The sequence below is a fragment of the Triturus cristatus genome, chromosome 9 (genome assembly GCF_964204655.1).
Source record: "Triturus cristatus chromosome 9, aTriCri1.1, whole genome shotgun sequence".
Classification (NCBI taxonomy): Eukaryota; Metazoa; Chordata; class Amphibia; order Caudata; family Salamandridae; genus Triturus; species Triturus cristatus.
Window position 1 is genome coordinate 719,415,533 of NC_140592.1, and position 25,386 is coordinate 719,440,918.

General features: G+C 43.3%; 1 protein-coding gene across 2 annotated transcripts in view; it reads left to right on the forward strand.

The window, feature by feature from the left end:
• LOC146798598 (solute carrier family 22 member 6-A-like) overlaps positions 1-25,386 on the forward strand; it is a 536,863-nt gene that overhangs the window by 81,929 nt on the left and 429,548 nt on the right. For both annotated transcript variants that reach the window (XM_085625904.1, XM_085625905.1), the window contains exon 2: positions 16,194-16,297. In XM_085625904.1, the coding sequence (XP_085482030.1) occupies positions 16,194-16,297 (104 nt within the window). The remainder of the gene's footprint in view (positions 1-16,193; positions 16,298-25,386) is intronic.

Genomic DNA, 25,386 nt, shown 5'->3' on the forward strand with positions numbered 1-25,386 from the left:
TCTGGTCGGGATACTTCGCACTTCTCACCGCCTCGTCTGGGTGTTGATCGCAGCCTCAGTTACCCCCGCTCTGCAGGAGGGAGATACAGGAAATCCTGTGGATACGCGTTGTTGTCCGTCCAGCTGTGACAGGAGACCGGGCCTGCAACGCACCTCCGGCGCGTGAGATGAGAAAGTGTCCCTGTTCGGGCGCCATATATGTGGTAAATAATTTAATTACCGGAACTTAATTTGATGCGGAAAATTAATAATAATAGCTCAGTAAAATAAGAGGCAGAATCCGTGGTATTAGAGGTTCGGAACGGGCTTTATTCCGAAATCAATTCGAATTGATGGACTCCATATTCCATCACCACGAAGGTTCAGGAAGTGAAGGGCAACTTTATTGACAGGTAATCATTTTTATACAGAGGCATTATAGTGAAACAGATGCAGGAGGCGTAACAGTTGATAACAAAGATAAAAACATACATGCGTAACTTAAAATGGGTGTAACTAGGCGTAACTTAAAGAACGTCATCAGGTATGATGTCATAAATGGGTGGTTTCATGAAAGAATTTCGCAATGTCAGCAGAAATACTTGGCAGAGATGCGCACGCAGCAGCATGACGTGTGATTGACGTGCAACTAGGGGGTGAAGGGGACTTGACATTTAGCTCTACATGTGGAGACAGAAGTCTGGGGGGTCAAGTCAACCTAATCCCAAATCATATCTAACATCCTATGTTTAAAGAACTATGTTATCCAAAAGGAAAGGTCTCTCGAATAAAATCTATTCTATACTGACTGTGAGTGCGTGTACAAGCGTCTAAGTGTCTACATTGGATGCGAAGGGCAGAAATCTTCCATAGTAACAGGGCTATGAATTACTTGCATAAAGACAGAGAAGCCGGGCCCTTTGCTCGGTAGCTGGAAGAATGTTTACTTAAACTACTAGACAGGAATGCATTGGATGGGGAGCGGAGCAGATAATCTCGAAGGTGAAATACAGTTTTTGGCAAGCAGACAGGTCGAGTCAGGCACCGTTAGCCGCGCAGGGAGTAGGACAAAGTTCATGGATACAGATGCGAGCTCAGACTGGAGCTCTCAGAGGCAGAAGGCAGGAAAAGGCTTAATGGCAGAATCAGGGCCTACTCGCCTGGACTGTAAAATGGGATAAATGAACCATATAAAGCCGGTGGCCTTTCATACTTAGGAATAGAATATCCGGCCCATTCATGGCGGATCTGAAAGAGGACATGTTGACGGTGGACGCACATGTGTTTGCGTCTTCATAACTGGAACTGGAGGGAACATACATGTACTTGTGATTTATACATGAAACCGTTGGGGTCCAAGATAGGGGACATAACTGATCATAAAAAATCCATATTTCCACACTACACCAAGGATCTAGCAGAAAGTCAGAGGTGGCCCGCAGCTGGGACATGGGATGCAGATTGCATCATGAGAGTAGAAGAAGAATTATGGAAAAAGAAAACCAGACAGTCACAGAAAGATGCCCTTTAACTATGGCGTAAAGAATCGCATAGGCGCACAGAGAAAGCGCTCAGACAGGAAGAGAAAAGTAGGGAGAACTCAAATAAAGCCCGAGAAAATATATTAATTGAGGAAGGTATCCGAGTAAAAACAGAACAAGTAGACAGACAACGAAATACTCTTATGAATGGTATGTATCCTCTTTTGGCCGAAGGTTTACCTAAGGCCACCCCGGAAATACCGAAAGATTTGCCACCCCCATTACTCCCGATTAAAGCACATCCCAAGACCGCAAAAGATATTTTCCTTTCTTCCTATTTAGACGATGGAGCTCCCGAATATGTTAATGTTCCACCACACACGCCACCTGTCGATGGTGCTCAACCCCGAGATCATCCGCCCCCAACTCCGCAACCACAAACTCCTCCGCACATTCCAATAGGTCCATCTGTTTCCACCGCTTTTCCTGCATCCACAGTTTCTACCTTACATCCCACAAATCCTTTCGTGCCTAGCACCTCAGAAGGTGCGACAGGAGGTGCGACAGCAATTTTTGCCACGCCACCATCACGAAGTAAATCGTCTCTTAGAGATTTAGCAAACCAACGTACACCCCAAATAGCAACGTCCGACATGTTCAAGGAACATCTTGTGGATTGTAGATATGATCCAGTGCCCGGTAAAAATGACAGAATGCTGCTATCATCACTACGTATACGACGAGCTTCAATATATTTAACGACACTACCAGGAATGGTTAAACATTTAGACAATATATATCGCTTTGTCCAAACAGGGCAAGGCCCTGAAAGTATTGACGAAGCCATGGAATACCAGAAAGTGGATATACAGAGACTACTGTTACGCTTCTTCATAAACTGCTTGATCAGAGACAGAGATAGGTCCGAGGTAGATCAGGATGAAATGCAAGTACTTACCAGATGGGGTCAGAATATATCAGAGGGAAAACATGATAAACAGACGTGTATAGTAGCTATGTGCCGAAAGATCCGCAAAGAAGTAGAACGAATACATAAAGCCAGATTGGAGGCAGACAAAACTGAATCAGAGGGAGAGGAGGAGGAAGAATCAGAAATGCCCACAGGACAATTAGAAACGATAGCTTATGTAGGTAGGGGAAGACCTTGTAACAATACCAGATACTTTAATGATCCGATACGTCCGATACGTCCAGAATGTAACAGACATTTTCAAGCCCCTATGCTAAATACGAAGTCCCCTGAACACTTATTCCAGGCTGCTGATAAATTACTCCGAGACCGAAGGGGGTATCACATGCTCGATTCTATGGATGAACAAGAATTAGCCAGGTCAGCAGTACAATGGGCTGACAGTTCTGAAAAATACAGTGATGATGCGCTAGCACACACGTTTTTGAATCTTACCCCAGACGAACAGCGTTTAGCTGGTATATACATGATACAGCACCTCCTTATATTATATAGAAGCCAACACTCCGATCCTGGTCCCCTACCTGATATACTGATAGAATTACTCACGAACAAATGGAGAGGTTCAGGTACTGATTTAATTAAAGAAATTCTAGAATATCGGCACCAGTACATTGTCTTTGTATGCCCAGAACATGTTTCAGTTCCCCCCAAGGAAAGAAAAACGTATCACATAGACAGACAGAATCCCTTACGCGAAGTGCACCCAATCAGAGGTGATGACAATACTTTTAAACGCGTGTTTGTGTACACGCCCATAACTAAAATTGAATTATTAGAAATGAAGAAAGTAGTACCTAGCCATGACAAAGACCCAGCAGGTTTCCACCGTGAGATAAAAGACATGTTACTCATGGGAGAGCATACTTACCCTGACATTATGAAAATATTAAAAGTCTTATTACCTGCCGGTATTTACGAGAAACTCAAAGAAAAGGAATGGGAGGTGGGAGACCAAAAGATAGATTGGACAGCATTAGAAAACGAAGAAAAGGCCCGAGCTGCAGGTGCAGGGCTTGGGGAAAAGACTACAGCATTACCAGGATTATTACTGCAGGTACTACCACGTTTATTGACTACGAAAAAGGAAGACTGGGGTGCAATTTCAGCCTGTAAACAAAAACAAGATGAAGACACTAGTGATTTCTATTCCCGATTTGAAAAATGTTTTGGTATTAATAGTGGTATAAAAGCAAGTAGTGAGTCGTATCCACATCTGTTTGTGACAAAATTAGTTGAGAATTCCCTGCCCCAAGTTAAGAATAGAGTATTAAAATTCGAGAGTACCTGGCAAGGTAACACACCGTCACAGATGTTACAAATGTTACAATATCATCACAATAGAATTAGAGAAGAACAAGAACATGAACAAAGACGTATGAAAGACACGAAAATGAAAATGCTCGTTGCTCAGTAAGTTCCAGCTGACGGTCATAAAAAGGGTACGACGCAGTCCAATGATTCAGCGGGTCCTGTTAGAGGGACATGCAACTATTGTAAACAGCCAGGTCATTATATACACGATTGCGCAGTTCTGAAACATAATATCTCTACGGGTATAACGAAGGAGAGACCACGTCCGCCTAGACAGGATCAGATCCAACAACAAGTACCTCAGAATATACAGCCTATGCCAGCTGTACAACAGACTGCACCACAACCACAACAACAACCACAACAACAGCCACAGCCTATTGCTGCAACACAAAACACGACACAACAGATGTACCAGTATGCACAAAATGACTATCCAGAATATCAGCGCTACACATGAAATAGCCTAGAGAGGGAAGTTGGCTTACCCCTTATTGAGGTTCCTGTGGACCAAGAGGGTCCTTATGTACAGAGTCAAGTATTAGGGAAAGACAGAAAGTTTCTACTCGATACAGGGGCAAGCAGAACAACTATCAGTCACAGCGAAGTCCCAGGGGCACCCCTCTCAGGCTCACAAAATATTTCCCTTGGTTTTTCAGGAAAGCCCACTATTAACGAAGTATCGCAACCACTTGCATTTACAGTCGGTCCATTAACACGGACTACAGATCTATTACTTACTAAATCATGTCCAGAAAACTTGTTAGGTATAAAAACATTGAAGACTCTAGGAGCTATAATATGTTGTTCTCCGGAAGGAGTACGACTATTTTTGCGTGACTTTAAAGGTCACTACGTGTCTAGAGACATGGATAACCGGTTACAGAATCTACCCGCACATTTATGGGCACAAGGCCCCACTGATGTAGGTTGTATGCACATTACACCATATCGAGTCACACTCAAAACAGGAGTAGTACTACCACGAATGCGACAATACAAATTACCACCAGATGCTGTAGTGGCTTTACTGCAAATCATTGACGAGCTCATTGCACAAGGAGTGGTTGTAGAAACGGACTCCAATGTATGTAATTCCCCGATAATTCCGATTCTTAAACGAACTGATCCAAAAGCACCACCAGTATATCGATTAGTTATTGATCTGCGAGAATTAAATAAATGCATTGTACCACAATACCCCGTGGTCCCAGATATCTCTTCATTGCTAACAGCCATAGATTCAGAAGCAACGTTCTTTACTGTAATTGATCTCAAGAACGCTTTCTTTAGCGTCCCAATCGATCCGGAAAGCCAATATTTGTTCGGATTCAGTTTAAATGGACGAAGTTTTAAATTCGCACGCGCACCTCAAGGATTCACAGAAAGCCCCAGCATCTATAGCCAAGCACTGAAAAGAGAACTGGACAGTATCCACATGCCAGCTAACACTGCCCTGCTTCAATACGTCGATGATCTGCTGATCACCGCCCGAAGCGAACCTGAATGTGAAAAAGCATCACTGACGGTTTTACATTTCTTAGCCGACAAGGGGCACAAAGTGTCCCCTTCGAAGCTGCAATTCTGTGTCCAGCAAGTTGTGTACCTTGGGCACTTGCTGTCCAAGGGGGGAAGACAGCTTACACCCGACCGTATCCAGTTAATTGTTAACATGCCGCCACCCAAGACACAAAAGGAGGTACGGGCATTCATAGGCCTCACTTCGTACTGTAGGCAGTGGATCCCTCAATATGCATTTCTAGCGAAACCACTCATTCAGTTGACAACACAGGAGGCAGCGACATCGACTGTCCTCCATTGGACTCAGGAACATACGCAAGCTTTTGAAAGCCTAAAGAAAGCTTTATGCCAAGCACCTGTTTTAGCAACACCATGTTACAGCAAACGTTTTACACTCTTTGTCACAGAACGTGAAGGTACTGCTTTGTCAGTACTCACGCAGGAACAAGCAGGATCACACAAGCCATGTGCTTATTTTTCTAGTACATTAGATCCCGTAGCTCAGGCTCTTCCTGCGTGCCTGAAATCAGTCGCAGCAACAGCTTTAGCAATCAGACAAAGCGATGCCATAGTGTTAGGACATCAATTGACAGTACAAGTACCACACGCAGTAGAGGTTCTCTTGAACCGGACCCAAACACAACACTTGACTATAGCAAGACTGACGGGTTATGAATTGACATTGTTCCAGCCACACATAGAAATCAGACGTTGTAGTACATTAAATCCTGCCACAATTTTGCCATTAAGTGGAACAGACCCATTGGCACATGATTGTATTGAAGTCATTACTATTACGACGAAACCCAGACAAGACCTGACAGATATTCCATTACCAGATCCAGACCTGACATTGTATGTAGATGGTTCATGCATGAGAACAAATACAGGAGAGTTAGTGGCCGCTATGCAGTCACAACAGACACTGAAGTTATTGAAACAAATTGTATCGATACCTTGTCAGCTCAAGCAGCAGAGCTCATCGCTCTGACACACGCCTGTATTCAAGCCAAAAATAAGAAAGTCAACATATACACAGATTCACGTTATGCATTCGGAGTCGTCCATGACTTCGGCGTGCTTTGGCGAGAGAGAGGTTATTTAACTTCTCACGGTGCCCACATCCAGCACGGTCCCCTTATTCAAGCTCTTTTAGATGCAATACATCTGCCGACTGCAATATCGATTATGAAGTGTAAAGCCCATACAAAAGTGATTGACATTATTTCTCAGGGTAACGACCTAGCTGACAGAACAGCTAAACAGACTGCTCAGAATCAGACTCATATGACTGACACGACAAAGACAATAGTTCCGACACCAACACACTGCATGACAGTTAAGGATCCCGCCCTTGATGTAATTGACATACAGACACATGCCACACCAGAAGAAATAAAGAGATGGACTGAATTAGGAGGGATCCAAACGGATCAAGGATGGATGACGAAGGGAAAATCTATATGGTTTCTTCCTGACTCCATGGTTCAAGTCATCATTAACACACTACATAGTCCAGCGCACCTAGGAGAGAAAGCTATGCTAGACAGTATTCAACACATTTGGTTCAATAAACACTTGCGAGCAGCAGCTAAACAGAAAGTACGTACCTGCATGATTTGTTGTCAGTTCAATCCAGGAAAAGGCGTACCTGTAGAACAGGGTGGATTTCAACCCCCCGATCACCCTTTTGAAGTCCTCCAGATGGATTATATCCAGATGGAACGTTGTCGAGGATTCAAATATGTCCTCATAGTTGTATGCGCTCTTTCCCGGTGGACAGAGGCGTATCCCGTCTCAGATTACACTGCCCCGACTACTGCCAAACAGTTAGTTCGAGAATTCTTCCCACTGTATGGTTTGCCCCGTGTCGTGTACTCAGATAATGGCCAGCCATTCTCATCCGAGCTAATGAAACATGTTTCACTTCTGTTAGGCTATCAATGGAAATTCCACTGTGTCCGACATCCCGAGGCAGCAGGTCTCGTGGAGCGGCATAATCAAACTTTGAAAATTAGACTGTCTAAAGTATGTAGAGAAAAAGGTGTCGACTGGATAGTAGCTTTACCAGTTGCGCTCTTTTACATGAGAATGGTAGCACACTCTCGAACAGGGCTATCCCCGTATGAGGTGATCTTCGGTAGACCACCAAACATGTGGGGGACGCCTATACCTCGTAAAATCACTGATGTTGATTGTAATATGCTGACAGATTACCTGGCTTCCTTGATGTCTGCACTACAATCTTGTCGTTCACAGGTAGCTGCAGCTTTTCCCGATAACACTGAGGTGAAGCCCCATGACGTGGTTCCGGGGGACCTTGTGCTTGTAAGGAACTTCGACAGAAGGAACCCGCTGGAGCCTCGCTGGCAGTCGCCCAAGCTCGTCTTATTGACCACAAGGACAGCTGTGAAGATTGAGGGACGTAAAGGGTGGTTGCACTCGAGCCATATCAAAAAATTTCATGGACTATCATCTGACTTGAATTTTCAGCCCTGCATTCCCTCACAGACTGACTCAAAACTCCCCCTGGTTGATAAGCCAGAAAAAGAAAACTATAAACTGAAACTAAGGTCTAGCAAGTCAGACAATTTGATTGTTTAAGTCCTCTCCAAGGTGAATCGGTTGAATTTGTCTCTGACATGTATCCTCTAGACCGAAATAGAGAGAGAAATAGACAGAAACAGCTCAAGAAACATGCGTACTATAAATCACTTCGTAGTCACTGCATAGTGACATTGTTAATTATGTTTTTTCTAAGTCTTCTGATTATTATTGGCAGTATATTATTACACATGTATTACCCTATTTCCAAGCGTGCTTTCAATGCTACTGCCGAACATTCTTTTAGCGAATTACCCCCGCATGAGTTGTCCTATAGATTTGCGCTGCGCAACAACACATTCATTAGTATGTTACATCATTCTCATCAGACCAGCAATGCTACAAATTGTTGGATATGTGGCCGACTCCCTCCCTATCAGAAATACAAGGGAGTTCTGCCCCTCTTTCCGTATCCATTCACACACAATGGCTCCTGTGGAGCATGGTTTAGTTTGATTAATTCCCTAGATTCAAATTCAGTAGTTTATCAAGACAACTGGGTATGGGGAAACCTGAACCTAGTTTTACTTAAAGTCTGCTACCCTAACAAGGAGGGACTTCCCAAAAGAACAGGAACTGATCTAGAAAATGAAGTATATGGATTAGGTAACTTTACACTTAACCTCATGATCCTGAATGTTGAATCCGAAGCTACACCAATCTTGCCCGCTATGTCAGTATTTCCAGTTAGAGGCGAATTATGTGTAAGAAAGAATGGTTCAATACACATGGGCCATAGTAAATGTACCACTGTAATAGAATTCAGTGATATAGGCAAGTCTACATTTAGGGCTTTTCGTCACTCCTACTTCATCTGTGGTCACACCGCATACATACGCCTACCCCTAGATTGGGATGGTACCTGTTACATTGCATTCCTTCTGCCACCTGTTTTCCTAGCCCCGCCTGATTACCATAGGAATACCCATTTAGTACACAATAGACAGCAGAGAGATCTCCCGATTGTCGACTACACCGAAACAGCATGGGAGCAATACACAGATTTCAATAAAGGTTTCTTTCCCTACATAGGTACAGTCACTAATAGTAAGCTGATACGTAGATTAACTAGAACCCTTGAAGCAGTAGTGAATGAAACTACTTCCGCCTTAGGCAACTTAACAGAGGAGCAGTCTGCGATGCGGATTGTTGTTCTTCAAAATCGTCTTGTCCTTGACGTCATTCTGGCCGATAGGGGCGGAGCTTGTAGGGTCATCGGATCAAGTTGCTGTGTTTTCATACCAGAAAACACGCCGTCAGTATATAAAGCCATAACTCGCCTTCATAAGATTGTAAGCCAGATACACCAGAATCCAGGCACCTGGACTTGGTCCGGTTGGTTCTGGAGCGTGTTGTCAGCCTGGGGATGGAGGATCCTATCCTTCCTAGGTATTGGCTTTCTCATTCTATTCAGTTGCTGCTTGTGTCTACAATGTGGGCCAGCGATCTGTGGTCTGTGTGCCACATCGTGTATCCCGCCTTCAAATTTTCATTCAAGATCCCGGAAGAAGAAAGAAGAACAAATGATGCTATATGAACAGATTGATGGATTAATGAAGATGGATATTTCATGAAGGGTCCGTAGGGGACAAGGAGGGAATGAGGAAATATGAATTTTATGATCAGTTATGTCCCCTATCTTAGACCCCAACGGCTCCATGTACATGCTACAAGTACATGTATGTTCCCTCCAGTTCCAGCTATGAAGACGCAAATACATGTGCGTCCAACGTCAATATGTCCTCTTTCAGATCCGCCATGAATGGGTCGAATATTCCATTCCTAAGTATGATTGGCCACCGACTTTATATGGTTCACTTTTCTAGTTTTACAGTTCAGGCGAGTAGGCCCTGAATTCTGCCATCAAGTCTTTTCCTGCTTCTGCCTCTGAAATGCTCCAGCCTGGACCTGCATCCGTATCCATGAACTTTGTCCTACTCCCTGCGCGGCTAACGGTGCCTGACGCGGCCTGTTGCCTGCCAAAAACTGTATTCAGCCTTCAAGTTATCTGCTCCGCTCCTCATCCAATGCATTCCTGTCTAGTAGTTTAGGTAAACATCCTTCCAGCTACCGAGCAAAGGGCTCGGCCTCGCTGTCTTTATGCAAGTAATTCATAGCCCCTGTTACCATGGAAGATTCCTGCCCCCTCGCATCCCATGTAGACACATAGACGCTTGTACATGCACTAACAGTCAGTATAGAATAGATTCCGTCCGAGAGACCTTTCCTTTTGGATAAAACAGTTCCTTAAACAAAGATATTAGATACGATTTGGGATTAGGTTGACCTGACCCCCCAGACTTCTGTCTCCACATGTAGAGCTAAATGTCAATTCCCCTTCACCCTCTAGTTGCACGTCAATCACACGTCATGCGGCTGCGCGCGCATCTCTGCCAAATATTTCTGCTGACACTGCAGGATTCTCTTATGGATCCACCCACTTGTGACATCATTCTTAATGACGTTTCTAGTATACGCCTATTATTACGCCTATTTTCATTACGTATGTGTATTCTTATCTGTATTATCAGCTGTTACGCCTCCTGCATCTGTCTTAATGCAATGCTTTTCATATATATATTATTACTTGTCAATAATGTATTGCCTATCCCTTCCTGAACCTTCGTGGTGATGGAATAAGATTGCCTGGTTCGAACCATAATTCCTTTGTAAGGAATAAAGCCCTTTTCAGAACCTCTAATACCACGGATTCTGCCTCTTATTTTGACTGAGTTATTCTTACTAGACTTTACCGCATAAAAAATAGTACAGGTAATTTAAATATTTACCACAAAGGGTGTGACTTTTCTTCAACAGTTTTCTCCTGAGCGTCTCGGACTGGCACCCATCGATAACGCGCAGCCGGATGGCGTCGTCCGTTGAGAACGCGTCGAAGTCGCAGTGGTGTGCAAGCCGGCGTAGTCGAGTTATGTAGGTGCCCATCATCTCATCTTTTCCCTGTTGTGCCCACTGGAACACATACCTCTCGTAGTCCACATTCTTTTTGTGTAGAAATTTCTTATTCAACGCCTCACGTACTTTGGCGTAAGTCCCTGCCTCCACGGCTGGAATTTCCTTGATCATTTTGCTGATGTCTTTGCCCACAAGGTTACGGAGCGCTATGAGTTGGTCTTCGTCACCAAGCACTTTGGAGCCTTTGATGTAGTCTTCAAAATCCTCGATCCATTCCTCCCATCGAGGCCCCATGCTACTTCCGACCACGAGCGCCAGAGGCTCCGGAGGGCGCAGGTGCGACATCCCCATCACAACGGATTTCACCTCTTGGCGTGCGGGCGAGCCGTGGTTTGACATCGTGCTTCTCTTGCGATCGTTCTCTTGTAATTTGCCTTTGCTTGTGCTTGTTTGATTTTTTTTTTTGCCTTGTCTTGGGTTTGTTTGATTCTTCTCTTGCCTTTGCCTGTGCTTGTTTACTTTTCTTCTTGCTTTTGCTCGTGTTTGTTTACTTGGTTTCTTGCCTTGGCTTGGGTTTGTTAAGTTCTTCTCTTGCCTTTGCCTGTGCTTGTTTACTTTTCTTCTTGCTTTTGCTCGTGTTTGTTTACTTCGTTTCATGCCTTGGCTTGGGTTTGTTAAGTTCTTCTCCTGCCTTTGCCTGTGCTTGTTTATTTTCCTTCTTGCTTTTGCTCGTGTTTGTTTATTTGGTTTCTTGCCTTTTGCCAGTGCTTGTTCGGTGCCTGACTCCAAAATGGCCGCTTGCTTGCTTTACAGGGGGTGTCCTGGAAGCAGCCGCCTGATTTAAAGATGGCCACCGGGTCGTCTCTGCACGTGGGGCTTGACACGAGGCTCAGTCAGTTTTGCATTTCTCCCCACCTGGGTCGCGCTGTCGGCGGCCTCACTCGTCTGCTCTCTGGGGCCTCCTCCACTACAAGGTCAGCGCGCGCAGCGGCCGTCACTTCACCTGACACTCCCGAGGTTCGAGCTTCACACTGAGGGAGGGGGGAGTTCACATTCTGCCCGGCGGAACGTTTTCGCCTCAGGTCAGCGCCACACTCTCTCCGTCTCGCGCTCACGGGGCCTTTGATCCGGCGCAGGTCCCGGTCTCAACTCGGACAGGGCTGGCTTCAGGCTCCTTCTCTTGCGCCTCGTCCCGGGCGCAGACCACGGCTTTCTTTAGGGTTCAGGGGAGCACACCATGCATCCCACCCTCGTCGCCAGCTGTCGTGTCTCCAAGCAACAATGACGACAGACACCGTGGTCTTGGTACAGGGGTCTTTATTCACCTTCTTTACCCGTCCCTGTCCCTACTCGAACTGCCGCTTCCCTTTCCTCTCCACCTCCCTACTCCGCCCCTCCAACCACTAGACCGTCCCGCAACTGTACAAGGTGTACCACAATTTTGGCATAAATACAAATTTAAGCGCTCTATTTGTTTATTAGATCAAAGCGGAAGGCAGCAAAACACTGGGGAATCAACTGAAAGGCTGCTGTTTCTGTTGGAAGAGTATTTTACTCTGAATATCAAACTCACATTGGTGAGGAAGATAGTGTGAATTTATGGAAAATGTGCTCTCTTTTCAGCTTCTAGAGCACAGTCCATAACATCTATGAGAAAACCATGAGACAAAACTGTTTTCTCTAAAACATGGCTAGTCAAATCTCTGTAGAGAATTAACATTTATCACCACAGTTACGAAAATCTAATTAAAAAATAGTGACTAAAATCTGCTACCACCCCTTATATGTGCCCATTCCTGTGACCCTCAAAACCCACTATTAACTACAATGCATTTCAATGGGGACCATGACCAGAGGCCTGTAATAGCTGCCACTATATATTGTCCATGTGTGGCGAGCCAATCAAGGGAGGTCCCTTTGGGATGCCCCCCAAAATACCCCTAGGGTTCAGGGTGTGTTAAATCTGTTCCCTTTTATATTTTTTAATTCATTTTCAGGATGCCATTTTTCCTGTATCGCTTTCTAAAATTGCTTATGAGAATTAATATCAGAAATCAATGTTTTGGGACCTTGCCCCCTCTTTCTTGAATCCCACTTGAAGGATCACCCCCTAAAAACATTCCAGGAAAGCGCTTAAGTGGATTATATATATTTTTTTTTAATTTCATGAAAATTTCTAAAGATTCATCAAACAGAGCAAAAGGCATTAGCAGAACAAAAAGCCCTCTTCATATGGAAACTCCGATCTATCTATAACTAGAAAAATGAGACTGAAACTGTGTAATATATGCATCAGTGATTTATGCTACTATCACTGCCTTCCTGGACTTAAGAACAACAGCTGCCACCCAACAGCTCAATTATAACATTTTGAAAAACAAAAATCCTTTCCCAAGGCCGGTAGTCCAGTTTTCACAATATGCGGTATGGTTTATACATATATCAGTGGCGGCACGCAGAGGTAATGCTGTGTGGCAGTGAGGCGGGGAAGGGGCGGGGCTGGGTGAGGGGTAGTGGAGCCCAACATACGACGGCAGATATTTATTTATTTATTTAGATTCACCTTTGCTGTCGTAGATCAGACTCCACTACTCCCCCACCCGGCCCCGCCCCGCCTCACGGCCCCACAGTGTTACCTCTGCGAGCCGCCACTGAAGTATATTGCCACTTGTTCTGCAAATGAACTTTGATTACACTTTAATTAGTTTTAATGTTTTAAGTCAAGGCCATGTCTGCAACTTCAGAATACAATGAAGAGAAAGAGACATGGCTGATGAGAAGGGAGAAATGATCAGCATAGAAGGCTGGGGGATGAGCTAAGGTGCACGGGCGGTGGGTTGTAGGTTGTGTTGCATCCATGGTTGAATATCCAATGTGATCTGAATTTCAACCATTCCCTATTTCACACTTCCAATATTCTTCAGGTAATAATGCTGATTTTGTTTTCTCCCTCACCTTTCTCCTCCTGCCCCATCTAAAATTATGTCTCGCTTACTATGATTGTCTGTATAGTGGCTCCTTTCAATTCTCGATTCCACAACCAGCTCAGAAAAGTGCACTCAAAGCTTTCCATTGAAGCACAAGAAAAAGAAATTAGAGGGAACATTGTACGTTGCTATGTTTTGTTCTGTTCCATTTTGTTGGTGCGTTGTATTGTGCTGGCATGCTATTTATTTGGTGTGGTTTACGGTTGCATTATTGTTTTGGTACATTTGCTATATTGTAGTTATTATCATATATTATTGTAATATGGTGCTGTGTCGTTGTACGCCATCTGACGTCTTTCTGCTTTAGTTTACACAAATATTCTTGTCACAAACTTTCACCCCCGCAAAACTGCTTTTATAATAAAGTGGTAACATTTATTTGCAACAAAGACATGTAATAGCACCACCCAAAAATGTTTGGCTATCTGGTAAAAAGTGTAGAAAATGTATAGATAAATTCAGCGCAATCAAGATTAGACAGTCTTGACATTCAGCAACAATGGCGTTCGACAGTGCTGGAGTCTGACACATAAGGACATTTTTTAAACCCTGCAATTATTATTAATATTAGTATTAACATTATTTTTTGTATGTTAAGGTGTTCCTGATAACACTTTTGCCAAAGTGATGCCAAACATGAGGTTAGCAATAAATAGTACGCCCAGTTAAGAAGTAGGATTGGGAAAACTTCAATGGTTGTAGAAAAGAACGCAAGAGGGGCAGGCTCCACAAAGGTAAATGTTTTAGACTCTTATTTTCTTCTTTTTTACCTTCTTTTTCATAAAATTCAATAAAGATAATTTGAAATCAAAGAATATCAAAGAAAGGGGATATTAGGACAATCATTGACAAAGCTAATACGGCTAAGCTCCAAAAGGATGGTCTATTGATGTTTGCCAATGCTTTTCACCATTGGCATGTAAACGTATGGGTCAAGAGGCAAGCACCTGCACAATGGCAACCTTAACCTTAACTATAAGTTAACTCATTTTAATATTACTGCCAAAGCACACAAGTGTTGTGATGTGTGCGTATGCATGCGTCATAGCACATGGCAGCCTTTTTTCATTTACCATTTTAAAATGGTGGACAGCCATGTTCAAACAGCAAATTAAAAAGTTTAAAAAGTGAAAACAGATGCAGGCAAAAAACTGAAATGTGTGCCCCAGTATTACTTTGCAGCATCCAGGCCTGCAAAAACAAACAAATAAATAAATAAATATGATGTAACATGGGGAGAGGGATGGGGACAGAGATGAGTATCTTCGGGCAGAGGGAAGTTAAAAAAGACAATTTAGGGCGGGCCAAAAGCAGCAGGAGAAAGCAAAAAAACACATGCACTCCCAGGTAGTGTTCATTAGCAAATTTAAAAAAAGAATCACTTTAAGCATACAATGAAAGCATACACTTCATCCAATCAGGAGACCAAAACGCTCCGGGGTGGGACAAACACAAAAATATGGAGAAAAGCTGTAAAATCAAGAACAGACAACTGAGAAAGATAGCAAAATGATTCAGTCATAAGCAAGAGGGCAGGCCCTCATGCACTCTAAGTCTGTTATTGAAAACCTTAGATCTTGTCAATGCACAGCTAAAGCTATTTATAGTGGAGACCTAAATTTGATAGTGAAATAGTGGAGATGTGTAAAAAAGGGTGGCATCGCAAAAGAACTTAGAAAGATGTCTCAGTGAATTTAATCTTCACTGCTACCATCTGCTGTGCTATGCATGCTGCAAATTCCAAGTTTAGGCAAAACGAACATAACCCTTCCTCCTTTTCAGGATGTTAATTAAAAACTACTATGGGGCTTAGTGGACAAAAAGGTGAAGAGTGAACCGATATGACTGGGATTAAAGAGATGAAACAAAAAAGTAGTGCGTTTAAGAAGAGCGTGAACTGTGATCATTTAGCATTTAGCTCAGCATTTATTAGGATTCTCTGTTGCTGATTGTCCTTAGAGAACACTGAAGTTTTCCTTACCAAGAAGTGACATTTTCAACCACAAATACCGGTCTAGTTTTTAATCATGTTTTGACGTCCTTGTCGATGGATATATGCCTGGAAATACCAGGCTACCTATAGTGCTATAAGTGGAAAAAGCAGGGATTTTTAGCTAAAACTGCGACTACTAGCCCTCTCGGAATAGGGCCCCAAAAGGGTACAGGCATATCAACCTGGCCTTAAGACAATAACATATATACCAAGATGCTATTGGTTTCCAAAAGAAGCTACATAAAATACAATAGAATAAACAGAGGTAAACACGAAGTAATCACCTGGCAAAGCTTGAGCGGAGTGCTTCCAAACCAGGAAGAAAAATCTCCTTGGTGTTTTTGCTGCTTGATCATGTCCCTGTATACTGATGTTGACTCTCTTGACTACTATGTTCTCTCTTCCCACAGTGGAACTTGGTGTGTGATTCCCGCCGGATGCAACAAATGGCACAATCGGTATATATGGCGGGAGTGCTGTTGGGAGCAGTGGTGTTTGGAGGATTGTCAGACAGGTATATTTAATTTTACTACGATAAATTTAAAAAACTCTAAGTAATTGTCTTTTCATTATCCAAGCGTAGCCAGAAAGGCTCGTCCCTACACTTTCATAATCAAGTGTCAACTGATATAGGCAATTATCAGTCAAAATAGAACTAGTCTTGTGTTTCCGCCACAGTGCCTTTCTCTTTTCTTTATGAGTAATCATGAAGTAGTACTTTAAGTGGAATGAAAAAGGAGGGAGGAGGATCTTTAAAAGAGGCATCGCCAAGTCAGGGTAACCAGGAATTATTTGCGAGAGGTGTTTTCTATACAATTATGGTTGTGGCAAAAACATACGAATTAGGATCCTGTCCCCTATTTGCATGCACAACTCAAAACAGCAGCACATCAGGAATAAACATGGCATGCGAAAGGGGGACAGGATACTAATTCATAAATAATCATTGCATTGATCTAGGCTTCATAAAAACCAGAAAAGAAAATTTGCGAAAAAAAATGTCCAGTAGTCGGCTTACTAAACAGCTACAGAATAGCTTTTCAGGAACACTGGCAGAATTTGAACAAGTACATCATGGAGTAGAGTTGTTTAGACAAAGCTATAGAATTTTGCTTTTCTAGTACCTGATGATCTCTTTTGATCCATATGGTAAATTGATGACTTCCTTCCTGCAGTTCAGCAAAGACCTTCAAACCCACCTCTTCACAATCATCCCTCCCCCAACATTCCAAATGTTATCTTTCCGAAGCACTTTGTATTTTGGCACCTATTGCCCTGCATTCACATTGTGAACCTAACAGCTTGCCACTGTATGCTGAAAAGTTGACCATGTAGCTCTTGCTTTTTGCAGTGTTTCAGTGCTGTACCAGTTTGATCTATAAACACCTATAAAAAAATAAGGTCCGGTCTACAAACAGCTTTAGCTATGTTTTGTGGGTGACCTATTGTCTCTAATACATTAAAATATATAATCTAGTGGGCTTCAAGTTATCACTATGTTCTAGATTCAATGCCTGATGTTGTCTGTCTCACGTCCCTGCTTCTTATTCAGTGGCTTTCTTCCCTATTTATTTTTCGTCCCACCTCTGCTCTGGTGAATTTCTTTAAAGTGTTCTAATTAGATGAGCTTTGTCCTTCCACAACTAGCATTTAGGAAATTATCTTCTGTTTTAGCACTCCGTGGGAGTGCCTGTGTTTTTCTGTTCTCTTTCTCTTGTACTGCTTTGCTCCTCTAATACCTCCCACTCACCATTTTGGTACCAATACCACAACAGCTATTTCATTGCTTTTTATCTTTTTTGTACAAAAAATATTTTTCACAAAATATTTACACTTCCACTCTTCTGCTGTTCCTCCACCTTCCTATACTCAAACCACTAAACAACCTGCTCTCCTTAATCCTCATCTGCTCCTCTGTTGCTACCCCACCCCTGTCTGTTACATTTTGTTTTCAATTAATATGTATATATATATATATATACATATATATATATATATGTTTCCGATCCTGACAGCGTCCAACAAACAGGCACCGACACCGTGAGTAGATTCAGCAAAGAAGGATTTATTTCCAAATGTGGCACAGACGCGTTTCGGCGGGAACAGCCGCCTTGTTCACTGCATCCAATTCACAAGTGGTCAAACATAATTATTTATACATAATTGTCTCGTCACTCAACTGCGGTTGTCACAGCAACCAAACAAAAAATCATAGACATAGTGAAGGTCATGTTAGAGTTGTTGTTATGGCAACCACAAGAAACCGACCTATCGGGTTTTTAGTGTCAAAACCAAATTGAAAACGAAATATTACGGATAAGGAAAACACTGTACCATTATTTTATAATTGCATGATAACAGTGAAATTAATAAAACCAAAATGGTGAGAAAAACAGACAGTGTAGAAAAATAATCTATATTGTACATGCAAATGTCGGTTGTTGGTATAAGCCTACTCAACGGGATTCCTCACGGAGAAATATATACGTTTAAAATCCACTAAAGTTTTGACTTATTTGTTATTGAAACACATGGATACGCTTGTAGAAAAAACAGTCTACTTAATGCAATGGTATACATAATAAATAACCAAAACGAAAATAATTAAACCTTTGTGCGTAAGGCAAGGAGTATGTATCCTAGGTGTGTGCGTATATCAGGTATCATTCCAACGACTGTTTTTAGTGGTAATAGAGCCCAAGTGGGCCAAGATTAAGAAGCGATTATTTTTGGAACAAGAAGAGTCAAAACTTGACGGTATGAGGTAGAGAGTGGGCAGTGACAAAAAATTATATTTTTAAAAACAGAGAAGATGTGTCATGTGTGAACTGAACGCTCCTGAGGGGGGACACAGGGAGGAGCGGAGAGGCAGCAGACAGTAGAGGTGTTTTTATAGATGGACATTAAGCGCTTCATCAGCATTCATCCCATGTGGGATTTTAGAGTTGAGGAGAATAATGTATCTTGACTCAAGTCTCCTTAGAGCCAATTGTCTGTTTCCACCACGTGGGTTTTTTTGGACACTGTCGATAACAAAATAGGATAGTTCCTGAGATCTCCCATTGTGTTTTGAATTTATGTGTCGGGCCACAGGGTATGATTGATCATTATTTGTGATGGCTCTAAGATGTTGCAGGATACGGACATGTGCTGGGTGAATGGTGCTTCCTATATATATATATACTTTTATAAAAGTCCGCAATAAACAATGCACTCTCAGATGCAGTTAAGAGATTTAATTCTCATCGTAACGCGTTTCGAGAGTGTCTTACTCTCTTGATCACACAATGAGTAAAAAGTGACAAAGTGCTTTATGTAAAGCACTTTGTCACTTTTTATGATGAGAATTAAATCTCTTAACTGCATCTGAGAGTGCGTTGTTTATTGTGGACTTTTATAAAAGTAAAACTTTGCCGGCGGTGGCTTTACCGGCTTAACGCACCACCTTACTACGGGCGAGATTCCCAGGAGGAGCTGCTTCTATGAAAATAATATATATATATATAGCATTCCCTATGCTGAATGTCTACGAATGAAACTGAATTGTAGTACCACAGAGAGCCTACACGTTTCTACACATAATTTATTCACGAGACTCAGTAAGAGAGGCTACAAAGCACAAACCTTGAACAAAGCTAAACAGAAGTGTACAAATACCACCAGAGAACATTTGATCTTCAAAAAGTCAGAAGCAAAGACGGTTCAGGAAGTTCAAACCCCTAGATTAGTTACAGGGTACAACCTGTATCATAACAATCTAAGAAGAATCTTGTATAGACACTGGCCGTTAGTTCAATGTGACCCCGTCATAGGCTCCTCATGTACCAAGCTCCCGCAATTAACATTCAGGCGGGCTAAGTCTATGAAAAGTGAATTGGTTGTCAATGCCCCTGTAAGTGAGAAAGGTAGCAGTTGGCTAAAGGCACAAAAGGGATTCGTTAAGTGTACAAAATGCAAAGCCTGTAAACACGGGGAAAATACTACATCAGTCCCTACCCCCCTTAGGAAAACTCAGTTTGTAATTCGTGAGCACTACACTTGCAAGACAGAGTTTGCGGTGTATGTGCTACGATGTACATGCAACAAAATGTACGTGGGTAGCACAATTCACCCCGTAAATGTAAGGATACTACAACACCTGAGGGCAATTAATAACGATGACCCAGCATATCCAGTGGCCCGACATATAAATACAATACACGGAGGAAGATCAGAAGATCTTAAATACTTTGTCATTGACAGTGTAAAAAAGAACGTCAGGGGAGGTAACAGGCAGATGCTGCTGCGGAAATTAGAATCCAGGTATATAATCTCATTGGATTGTAAAATTCCAAATGGCATGAACGCAGATGAAGCATTGAGTACACATTTGTAATCCCCTAGTGCTGCAAAAATATAGACTTGTCTTATTAATCGCTTTATGATGTAAAGTTGCTGTTCGCTTTGAAACCCCTGTGAGATTTCTCAGGAAATTTAATGAGTTTCATTTGTTCCAAACCTCCCCCCCCTTTTTTCTTTTATTCCGCTGACTATAGCCTTTGAGTCTAGTTTCAGTTTTCTGTAATTTTTGCATTTGTTAGAATATCGGATTCACGTAATCAGGCCAACTGTTCTAATTTCATTATTGGCAATATTTTGTTCTAATTAACTCTATTGATCACTGCCCACTTGGGCTTAACGGTCAAAAATTTTAAAAATGTTAAAAATGTCAAAAATGTTATAAATGTTAAAAATGTTTTGAAGGTAATACACCAAATTTAATTACTCTTCTTAAAAATAATGCAACAATTATTCACAGTTGACCGTGTTTAACACATGTTGTTAATGTGTATCTAATGTTTTATTGTTTTTTACGTGAGTCAACCATTAGTGTTTCACTTACCTTAAGAACTCTTCTATGTCCTTAACTAACCTTATGTCACCAAGGCAACCACTTACGTTTGACATAAATGTTGAAAACTGAGATAGGACTGTAATTGAGTGAAAAAATTGGGAAAGTGAGCAAGGCGGACTCGTCCGCCGAAACGCGTCTTGGTTTTGGACCGTTGTTGATGGAATAAATATCTTTGGAATCATCCCACGGTGTCAGTGCCTGTTCGTAATGAGTTAAGCGGGATTGGACTTAATATATATATATATATATATATATATAAAAGCTCCAAAGTAACACACTGGTGAAGACGCACTCTGGCAGCAGCAATTAACCAATAGACTGCGAAAACACGGTATGCAGCCTGACGCGTTTCGAAATTACTTCTTAATCATAGGCTTGGTTCCATGTGTAACACAGCGTTTTTCACCACACCTTTTATTTAAATCTGCTGCCTTCTGATAGGCTTACTCTAATGAGCACATTGAAGCAGTCCCCCACAGAATTGTGGGATTCGTAGTGTGGCGGATTTCACCTAAATAGGTGCCGTGTCCTGGGTCCCTGATTCATGGCCCTCCAATGGGCCCCGTGAAGAACACAGTCTCTCATCACAGCGCTGCTCCCTTCGTAAAGAACTGGACATATTTTCCAGCTCACCGACCCACTTCCAATCCTCGCGGTGGTGCATCTTCCAGCCGCGTTACATTAAAGCTCCAAAGTTACCCACTGGTGAAGACGCACTCTGGCAGCAGCAATTCACCAATAGACTGTGAAAACACGGGATGCAGCCTGACGCGTTTCGAAATTACTTCTTAATCATAGGCTTGGATCCATGCCCAGCCGCAGCAAATGCACCACCCCGTGGATATAGGGGGGGCCACGGGGCTCCATATACAATGGAGCTTCATTGTGGGGACTTCCATAGGGATCAGTGAGCAGGATCAGTGTGCCCATTGGAGGGCTTGGAATGTCGTAGCAGCAACTACATGTCCCATAATTTCATTTGGGCTCATTCGCGCCGCTCATTGGAGGATGAATATTTAAATGGATGGACATGTTAACTGCAATTGCCATGCCTCTGAGGAAGTGCGGAAGCACTGAAACGCGTCAGGCGTTAAGAACTGAAGCAGAGAAGAAGTACACAATGCCGCTGCTACGTGCGGCATGCTGACCCTGCCTCTACCCATGCAAATGATGGTTGTTGGAGTGCGTTTTCAATCTGGAGGGCAAACCTGGAGCGTTCATATATATATATATTTATAATTCACTGAAAAAACCATAGGTTTCAGGGGCGCTATAGTTAGCTGGACTTTTCACTTGTACAAAACCATTGAAATTCCCCTGTTATAGTTAGATCAGCTAACTATAATTTTCCCGCCCGCAATGCACTGCTGATGACGTCACATATTACATCACTCATGACATGGTCAGTGACATCACTCATGACATCACTGATGAAATCTCCAATAACATTCTATATTTTATAGAAACACCTAGGACATGCTGGACATACCGTACATACCTATCACCATGAAGATTTGACAGATATTCATTAAAAGGCGACTATGCATACAATGAATCCACGTGGAATGTATTTACACCGCTAGTGAAGCTCTGACGTGTGTGACGCCCTACCGTGCCTAATCCCGGCGCCCCCACCGGTGGGTACTCTCCAAATAGACACCCTTGTTGTTTATTTATACAAACATGGGTAGCTATTGACGAGCACATTTAATACACACGCACACCAAGCCATTCAAAGGGGATTCGACAAAAATTCAACCAAAACTATGCAAGAAACTCCCCTCACGGTTAATAAAACACACATCCACCACCGGATGTGTAATACTTTTTATTTTACTCTCTGGAAAGGAGACAAACCTCACTGGAGAGTCACAGCGTGCTCCTGGCTGAGCCCAATGCTGTGTTACACGCACCAGTGCCCGCCGAGTGCCACACACCTCTGTGTTGTATTCCACCAGCTAGTGCGTATGCCATGACACTCTCTAGCCCATGTGAAAAGTAACACTACCCCGTGAATATGTCATGCCACACTTGCCTTCGCACGGGTTATATTGCCCTATCTAACGTGCCATCCTCGATGCCTATGTTATAACGCACAGCGCTATGCCATACATATTACAATCTGGGATCCATATCTTTGTCATAGTGCATATGCAACGTTACACTCCCCAGCACATATTTTATATTACAACTTTAGAGACCAGTTAGGTTACACAACACTGCCCTGTGCATATTACACTCCAAGGTGCATATTGCATAGCACGCGCTAGTGCCTGTGCTATCTCGCGCTCTCCAATGAATCTGTCATTGCGCACAATGTATTGCACATTATATTTCACGCCCCGGTTCATCTTATATCACACTTTTTGGTGCATAGTTTATACCATACATTATACCTAGTTTTCATTTTCAATCGTGCTCTCAGGACTATATTCTATATAACACTGCGTTCACCTACCCTTTTCATGGGCATTACATTTTGCGATGAAAGGGGGAGGGTCAGGGGGTGTTTCTGCCAAGTGAGCCCGGAGTCACAGTCACAAACGTCCTCTTCTTCCTGAATGAAAGTGAGATTATGCTGCATACTTGTTCATATTTTAAGTAGTTCGCACACACACATTTTACAAACAATAAAGGTCCTAATACCTGCCTTCTCTGAACAGTTAGTTTGCTGCCCCATCCACCTCCTCCCTATCCTCTGTTGTCTGAATCCATGAACTAGCCTCCTCCCTCCTGCCATGCATGGTCTGATGTGCTGCCACTGCCCTCCATTTAGCATGATGTACCAGTCCACTCCTCCTGCCCTCCATTGCTCAATTCTATGGCCCATCATTGACCTCCTGCTTAGACTCTGTGCTTAGCTTGCTGCCCCTATTCTCCTTCCCCCTGCCCTCCGATGTCTTTGTGCATGCCCCTGCTCCATCCTTTTTGCCCACCATGTTCCATGGACCTGCCACTCCTATCTACTCTGAGTGTTCTGTTGAGCTGCCACTCCCCTCCCACCTCCCTAGCATTGCCAGATGACTGTAACCTGTCCCTGCCACCTCCACCCTACCTGTCCACATTCCATGCCCCTATCCCCTTCCCCCTGTCCTCCATGGTCCATTTTACTGCCACACCCTTCTGTCCTCCCTGGTCTGTTGTGCTTCAACTGCTCCTCCTGCCTGCCCCGCGCGGTCTGTTGTAAGGCCCCTTCCCCTGAACTCTCTGGTCTGTGCCCAGGTCCTGACCCTCCCTTCTATCCACCATGATCCTTTGTGCATGCCCCTGCACCCTCCTTCTTGCCCATTATTGCCATTGTGCTGCCACTAACCCTCCCGCTTGCCATTCATGGTCTTCTCTGCTGCCACGGCCCCTCCCACCTTCCCTGTGTGGTCAGCTAGCTGCCCCTGACCCCCTCCCACCTTCCCTCCAAGGACTGTATGCCATCGTAGTCTCACTGTTGCTCTCCATGGTGTGTCTTGCTTCTAGTGCCCATCCTGCCTGACCTCCATGGTCATCTTGCTGCTCCTGCCCTGCCCCCTTGCCTCCAGCCCTCTGTTTCCATGTGTAGACCCCTATTCCCTCCCTCCTGGCTTGTCTGTAACATTGTAATGCCCCTGATCCGTCCCTCCTGCCTTTATGGTCTGTTATACTGCAGCTTTCTCTCCTGCCTGTCCATTATGGTCAGCTAGCTACTATTGCCCCTTTCCCCTCTGTTCTCTGTTGTCCACATGCATGGTTCTGTCCCCTCCCAATTGCTTTCTATGGATTGTTGTGCTGCACTCCTGTCCCGCATGCCCTGTGTGGTGTATTGTGCTGCTGCAAACCCTGATGCCTGCCCTGTAGGGTCAGTTTGGTGCACCTCTCCATGGCCCTCCTGTCCTCTGTTATCCAAGTCCATGCCCCTACCCCAATTCCTCCTGCCTTCCATGATCCAATGTACCATACTTGCGAACATTTTGAACTTGGTAAGAGGGAGATTTTGAAAAAAACTGGGGTATTGATTTTCCCTTTTGAGTTACATTGAAAAATAGGAGATTGTAGACAGGAGACAGATCAAATAAAGCCCATTTAAGCTTAAAAACATTGGACGTTTCCTGGCTGAATCGGGTCTGTTGGCATGTATGGTTGTACTACCACTGCCTCTTCCTTCTGCCCACAATGGTCTATTATATTGCAACAGCCTCTCTTGCCAGTCCTGTATTGTTGGTTTGTTGCCCCTGCCCCCCTTTCCACTGCGCTCCATAGTCTGCTGTGCTGCCACTGCCCTTCCTGCCTGCCCAGTGTGGTCAAATTGTTGCCTCTGCACCCTCCTACCTGCCTTCAATTTTCAGAGTCCGTGCCCCTGGCCTCTGCCACTCAACAGTATCCTAATGAACAACTAGATTGCTAACATTCTATAATTATTAGAAAATTTTGGAACGCCTGACGTCATCTTGATGTAATCAAAACTGTAAATACCTAGTGCATTTCCTTTAGAAATTACATATATGAGAGGGTCTTATTTGCATCAAAATAATGGTTAGTGCTCTAAAAAACTCAAATGAGGACATATTTTCTGAGTTTTCAAATACCGACAAAGCACTTTTAAATTATTTGTTATCTTTATGTTTTTTTATCCAGTTGACCTCTTGATTAAATGTTGCACTTAGGGGAGAGGATGTGATGTCACTTCCAGAGCTGCAGACTTTGCAACTGGGGAACCAGGTTGGAGTTTCTGCTTCACT